At 43.1% G+C, this 23,930-nt stretch overlaps 1 protein-coding gene across 5 annotated transcripts in view; it reads left to right on the top strand.

Annotated features, from left to right (window-relative positions):
* The window catches only part of STXBP5 (syntaxin binding protein 5), a 544,022-nt gene that overhangs the window by 356,516 nt on the left and 163,576 nt on the right, over nucleotides 1-23,930 (top strand). For all 5 annotated transcript variants that reach the window (XM_069769165.1, XM_069769166.1, XM_069769168.1 and 2 more), the window contains exon 10: nucleotides 12,364-12,518. In XM_069769165.1, coding sequence (XP_069625266.1) covers nucleotides 12,364-12,518 — 155 coding nt within the window. The remainder of the gene's footprint in view (nucleotides 1-12,363; nucleotides 12,519-23,930) is intronic.

Here is a 23,930-nt window from a genome sequence, read left to right on the forward strand (position 1 = left end):
ACAACACAATTCTGCATCAAACTAAAGGACGTTCTCTGTTAATGGATGGTAAATTAGTTATAAAGTAATTTAAAGGGGATGTCCACTACTAGGACAACCCTTTCTTGAACCAAATTTTCGGCCCAATAAAATAATAAAGCCTAGTCTCCCCCCGCGGTGTCGGCACTCTCACTACCCGGGGCAGTGATACGGTGTCTTGACACGTGATGCCGGCGCCCAATCAGCACTGTCATTACTAGCTCCGCCTTAGGACAAACTGAACATGAAGAAGAAGCCAGGGATCAGCTGTTGCCCGGACTTTCTCTTTAAGATGAAAATAGAGCTTTTTCAGTAACCTATGTGTTTGCATGTGTATATGGAGAAGGTGTGTAAATCAGGCCAGTACATTAGGTTTATTGGCACGGCAAAATAAGCTTTCTTGTGTAGCTTTTATTATCTGTGTACAGGCAACAAGTCGTAATCTAGATGACATTTTACAGACTGGATGAATCTTCATAACTGCCTTATGAAGTTTGATGGATCAGTGGTTAGCACTGCAGCCTTTCAGCACTGGGGTCCTAGGTTCAAATCCCCCAAGGACAACATCTGCAAGGAGTTTGTTCTCTCTGTGTTTGTGTAGGTTTCCTCCCACATCCTAAAGACATACTGATAGGGAATATAGATTGTGAGCCCCAGTGGGGACAGTGATGATAATGTTTGTAAAATGCAATATCAGCGAGTAAAATAAATAAATGTCCACTATAAATGCCTATAGACTGGGTAGATTCATGCATGCTGAACACGCAGATGTCAGTAGTGTTCACTTAAGAAACGGCATCCAGGCAGTGGCTGTGGAAGAAATAATCAGTCAGGAACCACTGCTGTGATATGATCTTGTAGTGTCAAGAGTCTCTGATGCTTTTTTTCTGAGATGGCCTAGCAGCAAATCATGAATTTCAGATTGTGGTAGTCAGGACAACTGTCAAGATGACCCATCTGTGCCCTAATGAGTCAATCTACTTAGGCTATAAGTCGAAATGGAAAAATATGGGAAGTTTGACTCAACCAAATTATATTTTTAAAGGAATATTCCATTCTATTTTTAACATTCTCGGTGGGGAACTTTTCTGATGAAAGGAATGCTTACACTTAGAATCTGCTTTATTGTTGCCGCTCAGCCAGTCTTAAGTATTTTGAGGTTTTTATAATCTCATTGTGCAAATTGTCTCTTCAGAGAGGAAGAGGACTAGAGCTCTAGTGCCACCTATTGGAAGTAGATCCTAACAGGCAGTCGACCCTTTAACGAGCCTGGTCAGATGACTTAGGATAAAAGCCAAACCAGAATCTCAATTTCCAGACACTGTTTCGGGGTGCTGCCCCTTATCAGTGCAAAGTGGAGATCTGGTTTGGCTGAGTGAGAGGCGTCTGACCGGGATCCAAAAAGACGAAGAGGACTAGAACTCTAGTGCCACCTGTTGGAAGCAATCCCAACAGATCTCCACTTTTATCCTAAGTCATGTGACAAGGCTCGTTAAAGGGTCGACATTGACTGTTAGGATTGCTACTTCCAATAGGTGGCACTAGAGTTCTAGTGCTCTTCCTCTCTGAAAAGACAATTTGCATATATCCCAGAGGAGCATTGCAGCTTTAAGTCTCCTTATCTCGACATGCTTAACATGTCAATCTCCGCAAGGAGAAGCGATACTTCTTGGATTCATAATCTCATTGTGAAACTTTGAATGCATTAGAATAGTTGGTCGTACATTGATGTTTCTAATGAGTTCAGCGATCTTAATTTCAGTGTAATGTACATCAGTTTTACAGTTTAAACTTTCCCCCCAAAGGCACACATTAGTCTTGATGTTGGGCATTTTGGCTTGTTGTAATAGTTTGTGGTCAGGTAACTTTGGGTGGAATATACGAATACACATACATTAATTATCATGCATATAGATGATACCACAAGAGAAAATAATAAACAATTTGAAGCGAAAAAACAAGATTTCTATGCAGATAGTATTTTACATATCATATAGTACCATATTACTTTATGATTAAAAGGTACTATACTTTAAACAAACTTTGCATGTGTAAGAGTATAAAACATTGTAATGCATCTGATTGGAGAATTCAGCTTCTCTACTTATGAGCCACTTCCTCTGCCTTCTGACTTTGTCATCTCATCTTAAAAAAACAGCTTAATTCTGTCTTGCTCAAGGCAAGATGGACTGCCAGTATATGTAAAATGTCAGATTACTCCTCCATCATATTCTATGGGTAGAGAAAGGGAATGTGAAATTGTCAAAGTAAGAAAGCATTGTGATGAGCTTTCTAACAAGTCTTTTACCTCACCCTTAAAGCTGGATTAAAGAGGTAGTTTGATGCCTTAAATTGTCTCTCTCGATTTAAAAACAGCCTAACTTCCTTTTTCTCTAGTCACCTTCCACGACGGCATATGGAGGTTGTCTCTTTGCCCTAATGGGGAACAGGAAACACAAGAGAGGTTAAAAGCACCTCCCACCTCCCATTCACCAGTGTCTTTCCTGTTCCCCATGGGACAGGGAGAGGTTCCATATGCTGTAGTGGCCGGTGGCTACAGTCATATTTCCAGGTCTTACCTGTATTTCAGCCGGGCAGCTGGGGTCGCCTTGTGCCTCTCCGTGGGCTGCTCCCGTCGTCCTGCTTGGCAGGTACCTCGGGACCCTTCCCGGCCTTCCTGCACCCCCGTGAGGGTAAAGCAGGCCGGGATCCCCAGCCGGGATCCTCTCCGTAGCTTCCCGGCTTCCTCCCTCCATGCTGCTTGGTCGGCGTTCCGGCAGTGACGTCAGCGGTCGCGCGCGCGTCACTTCCGGTTTTCGTATCACCCTGAAGCCGGCTCTTCCGGGTTTCGCCGGCGGCGGTGTCGGTGCAATGGCGTCCCACACGTGGATCCTGGAGGAGGAGGAGGAGGGGAAATTCTACTGCTGGAGGCAGGTGCTAGGAGAGTTACTCCATAAAAGCCTGCTGAACCACCACTGAGGTAAGACTATAATCTCTTCAGTATGGATGGTTCTTTGTGCCCTGCATCTGCAGAGCCCAGCACTGCCCCTGCTACTGTGAGTATGCAGGGTCTGGATCCGGGAGGTAGTTTTTTCTTAGCGGTAGCTCCTCATTCTTCTCTCCCTCTCTGTTTCAGGGAGAAAAGTCTACCCCTAGAGCTACTATTAGGAAGAAGTGTCCGGTCTGTTCTGCAAAGCTCCCTCCTACCTGGGATAAAAAACTCTGCCAGCCATGCACTGACAGGATAGTTAAAGCAGAGCAACCATCTCTTCTAGATGAGATACGCTCTCTTGTTAAACAGGAGGTACAATCTTCCTTAGCAGCCTTCACTCCTCCACCCCCACCTCCGCCACCACATTCCCCAGCTAAGAAGAGGAAGATTCAGGTCGTAGAATCGGATTCGGATTCAGACCACTCTTTTTCTTCATCTGCTGGCTGGGAAGATCCAGCATCCCCTAAGGCTGAGGTCAGGAAATACCTCTTCTCCTCGGATTATATTGAGGACCTGGTGTCTGCTGTTCGTAACACCATGGGGCTTGAAGAGGAACCTGTACCACAGTCCATACAGGATCATATGTTTGGTGGGCTCAGATCGGAGAAAAAGGCAGGATTCCCCGTTCATGCAAATGTGCTTAATATGATTGAGCAAGAGTGGGAACTCCCTGAGAAGCGCCTTAGTATGTCTTCAGAGATGAAACATAGATTTCCTCTAGAAGGCAACCTTGTTAAACTTGACATTCCCAAGGTGGATGTGCAGGTGGCCAGAGTCGCCAAAAGAACAGCACTCCCCTTTGAGGATGCGTCGCAGTTAAAAGACCCTATGGACAGGAAGATTGAGAGCCTCCTGAAGAAATCCTGGGAGTCGTCTTCTTCTGTTCTCAAGGCTAATATTGCCTCTACCTGTGTAGCGAGGACCCTTTCCTGCTGGCTGGAGAAATTAGAATCGCACATTTCTCAGGGTACCTCCAGAAGTGAGATGTTGGATTCCCTCCCTATCTTACATAAGGCTACTGGGTTTCTGGCGGATGCTTCTCTGGAATCCATTAGAATTGCTGCCAGATCTTTAGTGCTCTCTAACTCTGCCAGAAGAGCCCTCTGGCTTAAATTATGGAGTGGTGACATCACGTCTAAGGCCAAGTTATGTGCCATCCCCTTTAAGGGAGACTATGTGTTTGGTCCAGCTTTAGACGACATTTTGGATAAAGCGACCGACAAGAAAAAGGCACTCCCGGAGCAAAAACAACCAAGAAAACGTTTTTTTCGTGCCCCACTGTCTCAGCCCTCTCAGCCGAGGGGTAAAGGCAAGACCGGCAGGTGGAGCTATGCTAAAGGCAGAGGGAAAAATATCTTCGTCCCTCAACAACAGCAGCAGCAGCAACAGTCATTTCAGCAAGATAAACAATGACTCCGACCCGGTGGGGGGAAGACTCTCAAATTATGTGGATCAGTGGGAAAACATCACCAGCTCCCACTGGGTCCTCAATGTTATCAAGGAGGGCCTATTGATCGAGTTAACTTCTCCCCCCCCCTCAGGGTCTAAAGATTACCACCCCCTCAATGAGGGATCACAAACTGCTAACACTGGGTCTCAGAGACCTTTTAAGATCAAATGTGATCTCCCCAGTTCCACAATCAGAATGGGGTCAGGGACATTATTCCCGTTTATTCATGGTACCAAAACCATCAGGGGAAGTACGTATCATCATAAATCTAAAAGGTCTGAATCAACATGTAAAATATCGAAGATTCAAGATGGAGTCTGTAAAATCAGCCATTCCTTTAATACATCAGCACGCCTTTATGGCGACAATCGACCTGAAAGATGCGTATTTTCATATCCCTATTCACCCGAGACGCACAAAATATCTCAGGTTTGCGATTCAGGGAGATCATCAGGTGGAGCACTATCAGTTTGGAGTCCTTCCCTTCGGCATCTCATCAGCTCCGAGAGTGTTCTCCAAAGTAATGGCGGAAGCTGTGTCATTCATTCGGAGACAAGAGGTTTGTATAGTGCCTTATCTGGACGATCTGCTGATAGTGGCTCCCACCAAAATGACCCTGGTATCTCATGTATCAACCACATTAGAGATATTGAAGTCTCTGGGTTGGATACCGAACATAAAGAAATCCCAGCTTCAACCCTCAAAAACCAGAAAGTTTTTGGGAGTAATTCTGGACTCGGAAAAACAGATGCCCTTCCTTCCAAAAGATCACAGACTACCATTAGTAGTAAAGGTCAAGAAATACAAGGAGATGAGATCTCCCACACTCCGGGAAGGAATGTCGCTATTAGGCTCCATGACAGCCTGCATTCAGTCGGTGGCTTGGGCTCAAGCCCACTCAATAATTCTCCAGACTCATTTGTCAGACAATTGGGATGGTCGTCCTGGCTCTTTAAACAAGAGGATTCACACTCCAGGTCGAGTGAAAGCATCCTTAACGTGGTGGATGAAGTCCGAAAACCTTCGCAGGGGTGTGAGTTGGATTCAATTCCCGTTAACCACGATCAAAACAGATGCCAGCAAGAGAGGCTGGGGAGCCATGATAAATCATGTTCCTTATCAGGGTCTTTGGGACCCGTCAATCAGAGAGAGATCGTCAAACTTCCAAGAACTCAAGGCTGTGGAAGAAGCTCTCCTTGCAACAAATCATCAACTCTCTGGACAACATGTCCAGATATACTCGGACAACATGACCACGGTGGCTCACATCAGGCATCAGGGCAGTACAAGATTCACCAGTCTAAAAAATATCTCTGCCCGAATCTTTGCCTGGGCCGAGAAACACCTACTGTCCCTGACGGCAACTCACCTAAAAGGTACTGCCAATTTTCAGGCAGATTATTTGAGCCGACAGGATATTCACCCAGGCGAATGGAGTCTGGATCGGCAAACTTTCAACTTACTGGTAAACAGATGGGGTCTCCCGGAGGTCGACCTCTTTGCTTCTCACCAGAACGCGAAAGTAGAAATATTTTTTTCCCTGGATCCAAGAGGAAATCCCAGAGCAATAGATGCCTTGGTTCAAGATTGGCAATTTCATCTGGCGTATGCTTTTCCGCCCATTCCGATTCTTGCAAAAGTGCTACGGAAGATTCGGATAGAAAAGACTCCAACTATTTTGGTTGCTCCATTTTGGCCCAAGAGAAGTTGGTTCAACCTGATTATTCAACTTCAGGTGGACGGACCGATAATGTTACCGATGAAGGCCAATCTCCTTTCCCAGGGCCCAGTTCTTCACTCGGATCCTCAGAGGTGGAATTTAGCGGCGTGGTTTCTGAAGCCAATGTGCTGAGAGCGAAAGGGCTATCAAACCCTGTTATAGCTACTCTACAAAAATCCAGAAAACCGGTAACAAATGCTATTTATAATAAAATCTGGAAAAAATTTTCATCTTTTTGTCTGCCTAACCCTCCAGACCCTCTCAGGCCAGATATACCTAAGATATTGGACTTTTTACAAAGAGGCCTAGAAATTGGTCTGAAACCCAGTACTCTGAAGGTCCAGGTCTCTGCGCTTAGTTCCATCTTTGATCAAGATCTAGCAGGACATCGCTGGATTAAAAGGTTCATGACCTCAGCAAACAGAATGAACCCTAGGAAGCAAGTTATAGTTCCTCCATGGGATCTCAATATTGTGCTTCAAGGCCTTACAGGTCCACCGTTCGAACCTTTGTCTACCTGTTCCCCACAAAATCTCGCCTACAAGACTGTTTTCTTGGTAGCTATAACTTCAGCTAGAAGAGTGGGTGAATTACAGGCCTTATCAATAAGAGAACCTTATCTACTGGTTAGAGAGGACTCAATAGTACTCCGTCTTGATCCTTCTTCCCTCCCAAAAGTGGTCTCTGAATTTCATCGTTCTCAAGAGATAGTGTTACCAACTTTTTGCAATAATCCTGCAAACTCTGAGGAAAGAAAATTTAATACTGTCGATGTTAGACGTATCCTGCTACATTATTTGGATCAAACAAGTGCTCTTAGAGTTGATCACAACCTTTTTGTCCACTCTTCAGGACAAAATAAGGGGAAGAAGGTAGCCAAGAGTACCATCGCTACATGGATTAAAAAAGCCATAACAGAAGCTTACCTTGCTCAAAATAAACTACCTCCAGTAGGAATCAAGGCCCATTCAACTAGATCTACGTCGGTCTCCTGGGCAGAGAGAGCAGGCGCAACTCCAGAGCAGATCTGCAGGGCAGCTACGTGGTCGTCACTCCATACCTTCTCCAAACATTATAGGTTGGATGTATTATCCAACAGAGATTTAGTCTTCGGCCGCAAGGTTCTTCAGGCCGTTGTCCCTCCCTAGTGCCAATAAGTTGGTATTCCTCCATATGCCGTCGTGGAAGGTGACTAGAGAAAATAGAATTATTCTTACCGTTAATTCGGTTTCTAGGAACCTTCCACGACGGCACTAATTTCCCACCCTCTATATTTCCTGGATTAATTCTGGGACTCAGAAGGTAAACCGGTGCTATGGTTTCAGTTATAAGTCACTGGTGAATGGGAGGTGGGAGGTGCTTTTAACCTCTCTTGTGTTTCCTGTTCCCCATTAGGGCAAAGAGACAACCTCCATATGCCGTCGTGGAAGGTTCCTAGAAACCGAATTAACGGTAAGAATAATTCTATTTTTCTTTTTACTTTCATTAGAAACTCACAGCATGCATAAGGAAGTCTTAAACTGAACCTTGTCGCTGATTTTTTGCTCAGTGGATTATTCTTGCACCATGCTTTCCCTCCTCTCTGCTGGTTTCAGTGCCACTTCTTCCTTGGAAAAGAAGGTCTACTACTCGGCGGGTCCTCTCTCCTCTTGCTGGCGTTCTCTGCTCCATAGTCTCATTTGAAGCTAGCAAAGAGTTGTACAATACAGTCATCTATCTAGTCACAATGAGATTTTGTTTGGGATGATCATTGTAAATCGAAATTGTTACTTTAGATCATAATTTAATGGAGAACTATTAAATTGTCAAATCTGACAGATTATCGCCTCTAAATTAAAAAAAATAAAAATAAAGTAAATTTCAAAAATTAACAATAAAAAAGGGCAACTATTTAAAACAAGTCATTACAGAGAACATTAAAAGAGGTTCTGATGAAAGCTGTAAGTCGCATTTTTGAGGATGAGAGCTTCTTCAAAGTTCCTGTAGAATAATAGATTAGAACAGGACACAGAACAGGCACTTTTATCATGCTAATCATTCATGGCAAAATTCCGAGGTTTCACCAGTAAAATGCCCAATCTGATTGGATAAATATTCCAGTCACTCAAATGAGCCAATGTCAGGAAATATGACGTAATGTCTTACTGTTTGATCACACACTGATCTCTGCTACATTGTTTGGTTTTGCAGACCAGCTGCAGCTTTGATCCCCCTCACCACCCCTCCTTCTTCTCTCTGCCTGCTTGTGTAATCCTATACTTCTTTCCACCCTCCCTCAAGAATGTGTTAATTAGCAGAGCCCATCTCTTTGTCTGCAGCCATGTACTCCATATGTGTACGAGAAAGTTATTCAAGATGAAATAACTCGACTGTACATGTTTGGGATTTGCGACAATAGTGCTACACACCAGTGCTCTTTTTAAGCTTAGCGCCTGGCAGAATCTGAGAAACGCATTACTGTTTATCCAAGTCACATAGCCAAGTCATGTTTGGATGCAAATGAATGCCAATGTCACGCTGAGAAAAATTATAATTTTGGCATCTGTCTACAAGCCTCACAGACCGAGTTAGGATGGCTATGATCTATTAGAAGGTTTTCCATACTTTTCCAAAGGGGGCGTAACCAGCCCCTCAGCGATGTCACTAGCAGAGGGTATAAAATATGGGACCTCGTTTTAGGAGTAGCTTTTTGCCCAGGTGGTCAGCTAACCGAAACTCTGCAATCTGCTTGATACATTAGGACATATGCTCCTCCTCCTCCATGCCACATGGCTTACATAAGAAAAATGTAAGTTTATTTTCATCTTTATTCCCTTTTATTTTGTAATCATTCTGTACATAATATAATTGTCTCATCTTGTAATATCATTTTATACCTTTTGTAAACACTGCCTATTTCTTTTTGGAGTAAGAGTTATAATATTTGCTAGCTTCTTTTTCCTTGCTCTAAAACGTACCTTCAACGTCCTCTGAAGTAAATTACGCTACTGATTAGGTTGGCTCCTGACTTGCTATTAATCATAGGAATCGGAGCTGGTGGCAGCAGAGCCATTCTGAGCTTGTTGGGTATAGCTGGCAGTGACGGAGTGGGGTTTATAAGAGTATTGGAATAGGTATATCACCCTCACGGCAGCGTGCCTAATAGCTAGTACACGACCGGGCAGCCTTTCTGGTGACTAATTATCCTAGATACAGTTCCCTGACTGACCGAGGGTAAGGGGGCGCCAGAGATCTGCAAGTTCCAAACCGGAAGTGGGATATAAATAAATCCCTGAAAAAAGAACTTTGGCAACCAAACACCCCTGGTTCATGACAGCCACCAACAATCATTGTTGTGTTATATATGGAATTTGGTAACTTGACGGACCACTTAATATTTGTTAAAAATTGCCGGCCCTCCTTTCCTACTTCTTCCACTACATTTCACTGAGGTGTTTAGTTTAGCAGACACCCTATTATTGCACAGGGAGGGTTTTTGCCATGTTCGAGGCTAAATTCTGTGACATCTGTGTCACATACACTCTCTGCTCTTTTCAGAATTCTGTGATGGCTGTTACTAGTGCTGACCAGCCACTGAATTTAAGATGAAAAATAAAAAGTCCTGTAAAACATAAATAATACGTTATCACTCCTGTTAGAACACAACCCAGCTCCCCCCACGGTCTGTACTTCTGTTTGGCTGCAGTGGTCACAAAATCATACAGATAGTGTTGCAGCTAATGATTGGTAACATGTATTTGGCAAGGAACATTCAGAAATGGATTTTCACAAAACTGTTGTTATACAGCAGTTGTATTCATACATTGAAGCAAAGAGAAATTGACACTTTGAATAGTCATAGTACTGGTGTAAATGACTAAGGCTTCTTTCACACTTCCGTTTTTACAATCTGCACAGGATCCGTCAAAATGTTGAAATGACGGATCCTGTGCAGATTGTAAAAAACGGGTGCATTGGGCCCGTTATTCTGACAGACCCATCGAGGCTATGTGCACCTATTGAGTATGCGTCTTCGCAGCGGTTTTCCGCTGTGAAAACGCATACACATCACAACCCAGGTTAATAATAATAATAAAAAAATGGCAATATTCTTACCTTGCGTGCAATGACCTCTGATGACGTAGCGGTCTTGCGAGACTGCGACGTTATCAGGTCATTTTGCAATTCATCACTGGGAATGCTAGCTGACTGGAGCATCGCGAGCATCGGTAACGCTACGCGGGACGCTGGAAGGTAAGAATATTATGGTTTTTTTTTTTTTAAGCATCTTGTTACTATTGATGCTGTATAGGCAGCATCAATAGTAAAAAGAGAGAGAGAACGTGAGAGAATTTCTCTGACGGGAAATTCTTCCGCGCATGCTTAGTTTCAAAAGACGGGACCTGTCGCTGGATTCCTGCTTTTCACAGTCAGCGACGCATCCTGCGTCCATAGGCTTCCATTATAGCCAACGACGGGCAGCGCAGGACCCGTCCCTGAGCGATTTTCCCACGTGCAGAAAAAAAGTTCCTCTGAATGTTTTCTCCGCCCAATGGACAGCAATTTTCCGTCGGATCCAGTGCACGACGGATGAAACGGATGGCCATCCTTCTCAAGCCGTTGCTAATTCAAGTCTATGGGAAAAAACAGGATCCAGCAGAAAAATTTGCTGGATCCTGTTTTTTCAAAAATCGATGGATTTCGGCGGAAGTGTGAAAGAGGCCTGACAGAATTGGCATACCGCATAGTCACAAATTGCCGAGCCTCTAGTACAACTCTGATAGCGCAGCCCAAATGGCACTATACTGTAGTGTTAACTTAGTCTCCATGTAACACTCTGTTCAGAATATTGGGCAAGTCACATCTGCTGCTCTATGCCCTCGTTTTCATTGGCATTGAGACACATGCAGTCTCATCCTCCTGGTAAACCGTTGTATTAAAGTTTTTATTAGAATAACTAGAAGAAAGAATTGCGACATATAAATCAAAATGAAGAAAAGAATAAATACAGTTCGCCAATTCATGATGACCCGACATTTTGTGCACTAGTTTCATAAAGCGAGTGCGGAAATAAGAATCAGTAAATAAACTTGGCAACTATTTAGGCTACTTTCACACTAGCGTCGTGTGACGTCCGTCGCAATGCGTCGTTTTGGAGAAAAAACGCATCCTGCAAAGTTGCCCGCAGGATGCGTTTTTTTTCTCCATAGACTTGCATTAGCGACACATTGCGACGTATGGCCACACGTCGCATCCGTCGTGCGATGGATGCGTTGTGTTTTGGCGGACCCTCGGCACAAAAAAATGTTCCATTTAACTTTTTTTGTGCGTCGCGTCCGCCCCCTCCTTCCCGGACATTACAATGGGGCAGCGGATGCGTTGAAAAACTGCATCCGCTGCCCCGTTGTTCATTTTTTTTCACAACGTGTGTCGGTACGTCGGGCCGACGCATGGCGACGGCCCCGTACCGACGCTAGTGTGAAAGTAGCCTTAGCTGCATGCTCCACTGCAAGAAATGTACCCAGTCAGAGACTCTTGTACCAGCTAAAAAAAAATGTCTGGGCTGGCTTGGACAAGCATAAAAAGTTTCAATTTTTGGGGGGTGAGGGAGTATGTGTACAAATATGTGTATGTATGCAATTTTTTTATGACACAGGACCACTGTAATGCATTCTATTTTTTTTTTCACATAGCCGTAGCTATTACTTTCATAACTTGGACATGTTTTTGTTTTTCTTCCCCAAAGGGGGGTGGGGCTAGTAACCGCAATTTGGACGGCGTGATTTCAACATTTAGAGGGCCTGGCCACTATCTTTATCAGATGTGTTGAGGACATAAATTTTATGGTACTTAATATTGTACAAGTTTAACAGTTTATTCTCTGCTGGTGACGGAGCATGTGACCAGACCAATCCATCAGCCTACCCCAATAGAAAAACCATTTTCCCGTTTGAGGTGTTTTACAATTGGAGGAAACTTATAAACTGTTCTTGTCATATTCTCCCCTAGTGGTCCAGGCAGTAGTGGTGATGCAGGCTAATGTTGCAGTGATACTTTACAGCTTTGGTGCGGTTTCCGTTACAGAATATATTGCTTGGTTTACTACATGTAAAATTTTGTTGAATAATGAAGTCTTTCTGTGATAATGTAGAAATTAGTATTACCCCTTTGTTACAGTGTTTATATCCATCCTTTTTGCTTTAGGGAGCCCTTTATTATCCTCTCTGGTGGTCTGGCCTATGACACGGCGGGAAGAAGGCCTTGCTTAACAGTCATGCATGGAAAAAGCACAGCAGTCCTAGAAATGGATTATCAAATCGTGGATTTTCTTACCCTTTGTGAAACTCCATATCCAAACGGTGAGTGTAAAATAATAAGGGAATTGTTTGTCTGGTGAATCTTCATTGCATCTCTTGTAATAGCTACTTTATTAAACGGCATTGATGAGGCAAAGGTTAGACAGAATGGGCAGCTGCCTACGATTCTGATGTTGGTTTCTTATTCATCCAGTTTCTTATTTGGCAATTTCTTTTCTTTTTTGCATATTTGCAGGTATAACAACAAAAGTAAAAAATCACAATAATAAAATACAATACAGTGGGCTGCCCTGATGTAAAACGGGCACAGAAATGGTCATCAAATTGGGCACGGAAGGGCGTTATTGAAAGGGTTAAATGACTTTGTGCCACTGATCTCACAACACCAATACACAGATAATAATGCCACACATCAAATTCAAGTCACTCCAGCCCAGCCCAAATGGATTCTGGGCATGAGAACTGGCATCAAAGTTGGCAAATAGCCAATTTTCACAGATTTTAAGAAGTAACTGATGTTTTTAAGGGGTTAAATGACTTTGGACCACTGATCTCACACCAGCATTACATATATAGTGATGGCCTACTTCAAATTCGTTTCTCTTCTAGGCTAGCCCAAATAGGTTCTGGGCATGAGAACTGGCATCATTGGGCAGATTTGAATGACTGGTGTTTTTCAGGGCTTAAATTACTTTGGTCAATTGATCTCATGCCACCAATACACAGATCGTGATTCCCTGCATGAAATTCAGGTTACTCCAGTTTGGCTCAAAAGAGTCCTGGGCATTGGAATGGGCATCAATGTGGGCGAAAAACTAATTTTCCTAGATTTGAATAAAAAACTGGTGTTTTTAAGGGGTTAAATGACTTTGGGCCGCTGATCTCACACTACCATTATATACATAGTGATCTCCCATATCAAATTTATGTCACTCCAGCCTGGCCAATTGGGTTCTTGGGATGATCAAACACTGTAGACACACAGATCAGGGTTCCCCACATCAAACTCGGGTCACTACAGCCTGGCCCAAATGTTTTCTGGGCATCAGAACTGGCATCAAAGTGGGTTGACAGATTTTGGTTTGAATAAGTACCGTATATACTCGAGTATAAGCCGAGATTTTCAGCCCAAATTTTTGGGCTGAAAGTGCCCCTCTCGGCTTATACTCGAGTCAAGGTGGGTGGCAAGGTCGGCGGGTGAGGGGGAGAGGGCGCTGAGGCATACTTACCTGCTTCCAGTGATCCTGGCGCTCCCGCTGCCGTCCCACGGTCTTCGGTGCTGCAGTTCTTCCACTGTTCAGCGGTCACGTGGGACCGCTCATTAGAGAAATGAATAAGCGTCTCCACGTTCCATAGGGGTGCAGCCACATATTCATTTCTCTAATCAGCGGTGCTGATGACCGCTGATAGAGGAAGAAGCTGCGGCACCGAAGACCAGCTGTACGGGGGAAGGAGCCGTATGCCGGGAGCAGGTAAGTATCGCATGTTTACCTGTCCCCGTTCCAGCCGCCGGGCGCCGCTCCATCTTCCCAGCGTCTATCTGCACTGACTGCAGGTCAGAGGGCGCGATGACGCATATAGTGTGCGCGGCGCCCTCTGCCTGATCAGTCAGAGCGGAGAGACGCCGGGACCGGACGCTGGGAGCTGCAAGCAAGAGAGGTGAGTATGGCATTTTTTTTTTTATTGCAGCAGCAGCAATGGCACAGATATATGTGGAGCATCTATGGGGAAATATGAACGGTGCAGAGCACTATCTGGGGCACAGCTATGGGGAAATATGAACGGTGCAGAGCACTATATGGCAAAGCTATGGGGCAATATGAACGGTGCAGAGCACTATATGGCACAGCTATGGGGAGATATGAACGGAGCAGAGCACTATATGAGGCACAGCTATGGGGAAATATGAACGGTGCAGAGCACTATATGGGGCACAGCTATGGGGAAATATGAACGGAGCAGAGCACTATATGGGGCACAACTATGGGGAAATATGAACGGTGCAGAGCACTATATGGGGCACAGCTATGGGGAATTATGAACGGTGCAGATCACTATATGGGGCACAGCTATGGGGAAATATGAACGGTGCAGAGCACTATATGGCACAGCTATGGGGCAATATGAACGGTGCAGAGCACTATATGGCACAGCTATGGGGCAACATGAACGGTGCAGAGCACTATATGGCACAGCTATGGGACAATAATGAATGGTGCAGAGCACTATATGGCACAGCTATGGGGCAATATGAACGGTGCAGAGCACTATATGGCACAGCTGCGGGGCAATAATGAACGGTGCAGAGCACTATATGGCACAGCTATGGGGCCAGAATGATCTATTTTTATTTTTGAAACTCACCGGTAAATGCTGCATTTCCACCCTAGGCTTATACTCGAGTCAATAAGTTTTCCCAGTTTTTTATGGCAAAATTAGGGGGGTCGGCTTATACTCGGGTTGGCTTATACTCGAGTATATACGGTAACTGGTATTTTACAGAGGTTAATTGACTTTGGGCCGCTGATCTCACACTACCATTATATACATGGTGATCTCCCATATCAAATTTATGTCACTCCAGCCTGACCAATTGGGTTCTTGGAATGAGTACTGGCATCAAAGTTAGCAAATAGCCAATTTTCACATATTTGAATAAATAACTTTTTTTTCAGGGGTTCCTTGACTTTAAGTCACTGATCTCACACCAGCATTACATACATAATGATGGCCCACATCAAATTCATGTCACTCCAGCCTGGCCTGAATCTGTTCTGGGCATAAAACCAATTTCCACAGATTTGAAGAAGTAACTAGTGTTAATTCAGGGGTTAAATGATTTTGGGCCACTGATCTCACATCACCATTATATAGACAGTGATGCCCCACATCAAATTGAGGTCACTCCAGTCTGGTACAAATGGGTTCTCTGCAGCAGAGCTGGTATACAAGTGGGCAAATAGCCAATTTTCACAGATTTAAATAAACAACTGATCTTTTTAAAGGGTTACATGACCTTGTGCCCACTGGTCTTATAACACCAGCACAAGATTGGAAGATCCACATCAGAATCCGTTTTCTTTCAGGCTGGCCAAAGTTGTGACTGATCAAAATATCTGGTTGGCAAATTGCACTTTGTACTGATTTGAACAAGTTTCTTATTAGTTTTAAGGATTAAAGGGGTTGTCCTGTCTTAAGCTAAAAGTCTTCAGTCTCTGTGTGACTGTGTTACTGCAGACTTGTGAATCCTCACATTGCACACACTGCTCACTGTGAGGATGTCGGCACCGTGAGCGGTGGGCATGTGACCACAAGAAACCAGTGAATCCCCGCAGAGCACATATTGCTTTGGACCGGACAATCTCTTTAAATGTTTTCAATCCACATGATTCCCCAGAAGCTTAAATACAAACCGCACTATGTGATCATCCCATGTTTATGTGCTGAGCCTCCTTACAGTGTAAGCTGTTCCACGTCTTGTCCTCTCGGAGCCAACAATTCTTTGTCCTCCAGTAGAGTCTGTGTAAATAAAGTAGAACAAGGTGGAATAGATTGTTGAGAATAAAGACATAATATATTACGTGCAAATACATGGTGAGCACAAGCAAAGTGTTTTCTATGATCGTATCTAGTAAGTTCGATGCAACACTTGCTATTTTTTGGAGAATAATCATTTGCTCTCTATTGGATAAATGCACTTTTTGGTATTTGTTACATATACATAGTTGACGCAGCTGCATTTCTTCACAAGCCCCCCCCCCCCCCCTCCCATCACGTGTAAGTCTGCTTTTAAAGGAAAGTTTAAGGGAAACGTTAATGGCTTAATGGCCAACCTCATACTCCAGCTTAGGTTAAATTTGGATATCAGTTATTTTCTATTTGTCTGTAACCAAAAACGTGCAGATTTCAATTAATGTGCCGGATCCGATTGTCATCAATTTATTTTGTTTTGTTTTTTTTACTATTTGTGTCTTTATTATTTCTTAAACCTACTCCAAAAATAAGGTGAATAAACAAAATGCAGAAACCTAATAATAAAAAATTATTTATTAATAATATTGAAATACATAACGTATAAAAAGAGGGGAAAAAACAAACAGACAATGCAAAAAACCCCAGTGCTATGATTGGAGTGTGTATATGGACCAAATCATAAACTACCATTTTATCAAAACAAACCCATTACATACATACATACATAGCCTACATACATTTGCAAACATGCATTCACCAAGTCAGAAACGCATAGGTAATAGAGTAAAGAGAATAATTACAGTGGGGCAAAAAAGAATTTAGTCATTCAGCAATAGTGCAAGTTCCACCACTTAAAAAGATGAGAGGCATCTGTAATTTACATCATAGGTAGACCTCAACTATGGGAGACAAACTGAGAAAAAAAAATCCAGAAAATCACATTGTCTGTTTTTTTAACATTTTATTTGCACATTATGGTGGAAAATAAGTATTTGGTCAGAAACAAACAATCAAGATTTCTGGCTCTCACAGACCTGTAACTTCTTCTTTAAGAGTCTCCTCTTTCCTCCACTCATTACCTGTAGTAATGGCACCTGTTTAAACTTGTTATCAGTATAAAAAGACACCTGTGCACACCCTCAAACAGTCTGACTCCAAACTCCACTATGGTGAAGACCAAAGAGCTGTCAAAGGACACCAGAAACAAAATTGTAGCCCTGCACCAGGCTGGGAAGACTGAATCTGCAATAGCCAACCAGCTTGGAGTGAAGAAATCAACAGTGGGAGCAATAATTAGAAAATGGAAGACATACAAGACCACTGATAATCTCCCTCGATCTGGGGCTCCACGCAAAATCCCACCCCGTGGGGTCAGAATGATCACAAGAACGGTGAGCAAAAATCCCAGAACCACGCGGGGGGACCTAGTGAATGAACTGCAGAGAGTTGGGACCAATGTAACAAGGCCTACCATAAGTAACACACTACGCCACCATGGACTCAGACCCTGCAGTGCCAGACGTGTCCCACTGCTTAAGCCAGTACATGTCCGGGCCCGTCTGAAGTTTGCTAGAGAGCATTTGGATGATCCAGAGGAGTTTTGGGAGAATGTCCTATGGTCTGATGAAACCAAACTGGAACTGTTTGGTAGAAACACAACTTGTCGTGTTTGGAGGAAAAAGAATACTGAGTTGCATCCATCAAACACCATACCTACTGTAAAGCATGGTGGTGGAAACATCATGCTTTGGGGCTGTTTCTCTGCAAAGGGGCCAGGACGACTGATCCGGGTACATGAAAGAATAAATGGGGCCATGTATCGTGAGATTTTGAGTGCAAACCTCCTTCCATCAGCAAGGGCATTGAAGATGAAACGTGGCTGGGTCTTTCAACATGACAATGATCCAAAGCACACCGCCAGGGCAATGAAGGAGTGGCTTCGTAAGAAGCATCTCAAGGTCCTGGAGTGGCCTAGCCAGTCTCCAGATCTCAACCCTATAGAAAACCTTTGGAGGGAGTTGAAAGTCCGTGTTGCCAAGCGAAAAGCCAAAAACATCACTGCTCTAGAGGAGATCTGCATGGAGGAATGGGCCAACATACCAACAACAGTGTGTGGCAACCTTGTGAAGACTTACAGAAAACGTTTGACCTCTGTCATTGCCAACAAAGGATATATTACAAAGTATTGAGATGAAATTTTGTTTCTGACCAAATACTTATTTTCCACCATAATATTCAAATAAATTGTTAAAAAAAACAGACAATGTGATTTTCTGGATTTTTTTTCTCAGTTTGTCTCCCACAGTTGAGGTCTACCTATGATGTAAATTACAGACGCCTCTCATCTTTTTAAGTGGTGGAACTTGCACTATTGCTGACTGACTAAATACTTTTTTGCCCCACTGTATATCATTATAATATTAAAAGTCCATACCCAATAATTTCCTGTATCCTCCAACCCACGTTTCGCCTGATAATGGCTTTTTCAAGGCCATCATTTTTTTTTTATTATTTCTTGTAAAAAAACTGAGGTTTCCCAAGCATCTTCTAGCATTAGCCAGTGAAGAATGGACATCAGACAGATGCTACATCACAGGTTTGGTTCGGAAGCTAATTAAAAAATTAGAAGAGATACTTGAAACATGAACGTGTGAATGGAGCTTTTAGGGTGAGAAAAGCTAAAAGCTTTAAAGTTGCTTTAAATATAAGAACATTTTCCATTATAGTGATAAAATGAAAAAAGAAGCTGTAGTCACCAGTCACCGATTTAAGTTTTCGTCTCCGTGCCCTCCTTTCTGGCAGCTGCTGTAATTACTGTATTACTGCAGTATATGGCACAAGACCAGTGAATGGCTGTAGCACTCAAGTGGAGTATACCGGAGCTTGGTTAGCAGAAGACTGGCTAGTGAGGAGCAGAGACTTAGAGCTGTGAGGGCATTTTCTAAATGGCATCACCGCGCAGTGATGGCAGCCATGATGCCAGTAATATGGTGCATGCTGCTTCTGCGGTCATGAGACAGCGGCATATAAACGAATGCATGAATTAATACTAAAGGCATGGAGCAGGACATTATGGGGAAATGGGTGAACAGGATTTTTTTTCTATTTTGTATTAGCTGTTGTAAGAATTGGCTTTATTTAGTGCATTAGAAAACATTAAAAAAAATCTTCACTATGGATAATTGGCTGCGGACTGAAAATGAAAAACAAAGATGGTGCTTTCCTACACTTTACTATACACAGTTTATTTGACAAGCATGATGGCAGTTTTCAGACCCAAATTTTTTTCTGGGTGCCGAGTAATCAATGTCTTAAAAGGTGCACTATAAAAAAAAATGTGCGTATCATGTATATTATATAATGTATGTGTGTGTATCTAGAGTGAGTGTGTATATCCTTAGTATAAAGAAACCTACAAATATTATGGTTTAAATGTTCAGCCTGCTGTATTTATTTATGCATGTCTGGATAGTTCATAAATAATTATTTTTTTAACCAAGTTAATGTAAAGGATAAGATCCACATAGTGTAACACCAGACATATTTTCATTAACAGTGGGCATATAGCATACTCATAAAGAGTGGGCATTGTCCGAACATCTCCATGGAGCCAGGTGGCCGGCGGGACAAATTCCTGGCCCCCACAAACATCCATGATGGGTCCAAACCTTGACTACCCGAAATGTATCCATAGATTTGCCATGGTCAGTGAAGCAGATCTGTATTCTTCCAGCCGGGGCCGTGGTCCAGTAAGCTGGCATCCTGAAGAATAACAAATCTGTGTCCCTCGTGATGGAGCGATGATGTATTGACTGTTGTCCTGTAGAGTCTCTGGTTGTTTGGATGTCTTGGCTGAATACCTGTATGTTACAGAGGCATATAACCCTATTTTTATAGTTAAATGTACTTCATCAAGCATTCACAGGTAAAGGGGAAGAATGGCAATAAGACCAACTCGCATTGTTTATGTAATCTATTTGCATAGTTTTTCCTCCTCTATTTTACAAGTCAACAAACAGACTGGCCTGGACAGTATGTAATCAACATATCAGCAAATATCATTGTTTCATGACCCTGTATCACTAGTCATCCAGAATAAGAGCACAATATGCTAAAACAAATTATCAATTTGCAAGTCAATATTACAGGCTTACATGAACAAAAGTCTGCTTTCTTGAACAACCTGAAAGAAACACACATATTCAAGTCAACATATAGATAAGTCTATTCTTCCTGGCTTGCTGAAAATAGACATCTTGTTAATTAAGGCTACTTTTACACTAGCGTCGTACTCGGCCCGTTGCAGTGCGTCGGGCCGACGTACCGACGCATACTGTGGAAGCGCCGCACAACGGGGGCAGCGGATGCATTTTTCCAACGCATCCGCTGCCCTATTGTGAGTTGCGGGGAGGTGGGGGGTGGAGTTCCGACAGCGCATGCGAGGTCGGAAATGGCGGACGCGACGCTCAAAAAAACGTTGCAAGCAACGTTTTTTTGTTTGGACGGTCCGCCACAACACGACGCAACTGTCGCACGACGGTTGCGACGTGTGGCAATGCTCCGCAATGCGTCGCTAATGTTAGTCTATGGGGAGAAAACGCATCCTGCAGACAACTTTGCAGGATGCGTTTTTTCCCCAAAACGACGCATTGCGACGTATCCCAAACGACGCTAGTGTGAAAGTAGCTTTAGATACAATGCTGTGTCCCCACAATCATACTCCTAAAGAGAACATTTTTAAATGCATATCAAAGCAAAGTGGTCCTCTGAGTAGTATCCCCATCCTAGTTTTTGCCTTTTGTTTCTTCCAGGGCATATTAATTATCATATTTCCTATTTTAACATTTTAATGTAGTCTGGTGTTAAGTTTTCCAATTCCCATGGTATTTAGGTACCTTAATTTACATTTTAGTTTTATAAAATGTTTGCAAAGAACTTGGGTGGCCAATGACTGCATTGTACAATGTTACAATAATGGTTATTATTGCGACGGATGTAGAAAGCTGGCTGTCATGGGTTTGCAGCTGTGCTCTCCAGAATATTCTAATCAACATCTTGACTATTTGGAAATACCATAGTGAAATGCTTTGTGCATTGGCACACTGTGCTAATCAAAAATCTTTACCCTTGTCATCTTACTTCTGTACAAAGCGGCTTTCATACCAAAACCGTTTTTTACTTCTCATTGGTGGTCCCAGTAATCACGCAGCTCTAGGCTCCGCCTGAGTGACTATTATAGGGAATTTGAGCAGTGTAGCAATAATACATGTAATACATGCACACTGCTGCTGCATTCATACTATAATGGAGTTGTGGATAGAGCCCTGGTGGAGAGGACACTACTAGAATACAAACATTGCACCACGACTTTGGAGTCTGTAAGCCAAACCTCCGTCTCCTCATTTTCCATGACTCTGACTCCTGACCCCACAGCACTGCCTCACTGCTGTGCATGTGTATAAAGTGCAGCACAGATTCATCTCCCTAAAAGCCGAGATACTTAAATCAGGAACAGAATAGAAATTTATAGGACATTTCATGACTTTCCCAAATTATTACGAAAACATTTACAGCACATCCTGCACTGCGCTACTGAACCCACAATGTACGGTATCATGTATTTTAGGAGTCTGTCCATTTTTTACCGACTCTGACTCCTCAGCCCTGCTTTGTAGTGTGAGAAGCAGGCCCATACCATGATCCTTGTGTAGGCCATATGTTTATTAATAGTGACCGGTAATGTTAGTGGCCCAGCTTACCGAGGCTTTTTATAGAGCTATAAATGGCAATCTTTGACCCATTACTGTTCCAACATTACTATGCTATTTTGCAAGAAGTGAGGCCAATAAAATTGCTAAACACTAACATTCTATGTGCCAGTAAAAAAAAATGTGCCTCTTAATAAATCTGGTACATTTGGGGTTGGACTAAAATCATAAAATTAATCTAGTCTAAATATATTGGCCATACCCCCTTCTGATCTACCATACATTTTTTTATCCACTATTAGCAAGCCTGGTGCAAAAAGGCAAGATTTTTCACTTTTTGGGGCTCTGTTTATGCCGAAAACTAAGCGCATTAGTGGAAAAGTTGGAATGTCCAGCTCACCTGCACAAATGGTTGCAGGAATTAAAGCAAGGAAACAATCTATGCCAAGATGGTGTTCAGTGAGGAAAATAGGAGGATTTCCAGCTTCACATTGCATGTTTTTAATCTTCCTTTGTACATTTAATTTTTTTTCTATATGGCTGTTTTGTATTCTGCCATCAAGTAAATAGTTTTGTACCATTGTGAAGCTGGAAATCCTCCGCTTTTCCTCGCTAAACTGATTAGTAGCTGTGGACCATCACGGTGTGAAGAATTTTGTTTGCAAACCGTGACCTCAATCTCATTAAAGGTATATACACACCACCTCTTTTAAACTCTGGTGGACTTGAATTTTTCAAACAGAAGACACTTAAGAATACTCTGGCATGGCTTTTTTCCCCTCTAGCATCTTTTTCTTCATTTTTTTCTTTCACTTCCTGAGCCGTTTTCTGTTTTTTGTATTTTTTTTTGGCGCCTGTAGGTTAAATAAGAAACCGCTAGTGGTTTAAACAGCAACGATGTCAAAGCGCTGCAAAAAACGTCCAGATTTCTTAATTGAGTCTTTTGAGCTTTTCCATTGACTTACCGTATATTGTAAAGTACGGAGTATTTTCCAAGCCGAGAATGCCAGAATAATGGACATGTCACTTCCTTTAACTGCATTGCATTTTTAGAGACACGAAGCAGTTAAGAAGACCAATGCACAGCAAGTTATTACATAGAAATGTTTTCTGATAGATTGATTCCACCATATGAAGAGGTATGTGCATATACCCGGGCAAGTTTAGGATTAATTAGAATGGTGATTGCGAGCCTGGACCTCTTGGCCTAACTGACCTCACGAATGCTTATCTGGATGAACGAGGAAAACTGCCTTCCTATAAGCTCCAGTATCTTCCAGAAATCCTCAGAAGAATGGAAGCTGTCAAGGGATGAACTCCATATTAAAGTACATGGATGTTGAATTGAATGTCCAGTAAGCTCCTAAACATGTGAGGATCAGGTGTCCATATACTTCTTGCCATATCCTGTATGTGATTTCTTTGGCTACTTTCACACATCAGGCTTTCGCCGTCAGGCTCAATCCGGCGAATTTTGAAAAAAACGGATCCAGCGAAATTTCCCGCCGGATCTGTTTTTTTCTCATAGACTTATATTAGCACTGGATTGCGCCGGATGGCCTCATGTTTCGGCCGTTTTTTGCTGGATCCGGCAAAAATTGGTTTTCCAGCATCTGGAAAAAACTCACACAGTAACGTTTTTTGTCTGCAGCGAAAAACCGGACAGCGGCGGATCCGGTGCCTTCCAGCTTTTGCTAGAATGGAAGCCTATGGGCGCCGGATCCGTCAAATGACGGAATCCGGGGACGGAGTCTGTTGTGAATTCTGTGGCTGAGTTCACTTCTGTGGTCACAAGTGGAATTGCAGTCTCTGGGCTTCCTCCCTCAGGTGTTTTGGTGAGCTCGTTGGCTGCCTTGCTATTTAGCTCCACCTGAGTCTGTCTTCCTTGCTCCTTGTCAATGTTCCAGTGTTGGATCTGAGCTACTGCATCTTTCCTTGGGCCTGCTGCTCTGCTAGATAAGTGCTTCTAGTTTGTTTTCTGTTTTTTCTGTCCAGCTTGTTATTATCTTTTGCTGGAAGCTCTGAGAAGCAAAGGGGTGCACCGCCGTGCTGTTAGTTCGGCACGGTGGGTCTTTTTGCCCCTTTGCGTGGTTTTCGTTTTAGGGTTTTTTGTAGACTGCATAGTTCTCTTTGCTATCCTCGCTCTGTCTAGAATATCGGGCCTCACTTTGCTGAATCTATTTCATTCCTACGTTTGTCTTTTCATCTTGCTAACAGTCATTATATGTGGGGGCTGCCTATTCCTTTGGGGTATTTCTCTGAGGTAAGTCAG

This window comes from Ranitomeya imitator, chromosome 5, assembly GCF_032444005.1.
Source record: "Ranitomeya imitator isolate aRanImi1 chromosome 5, aRanImi1.pri, whole genome shotgun sequence".
Classification (NCBI taxonomy): domain Eukaryota; kingdom Metazoa; phylum Chordata; class Amphibia; order Anura; family Dendrobatidae; genus Ranitomeya; species Ranitomeya imitator.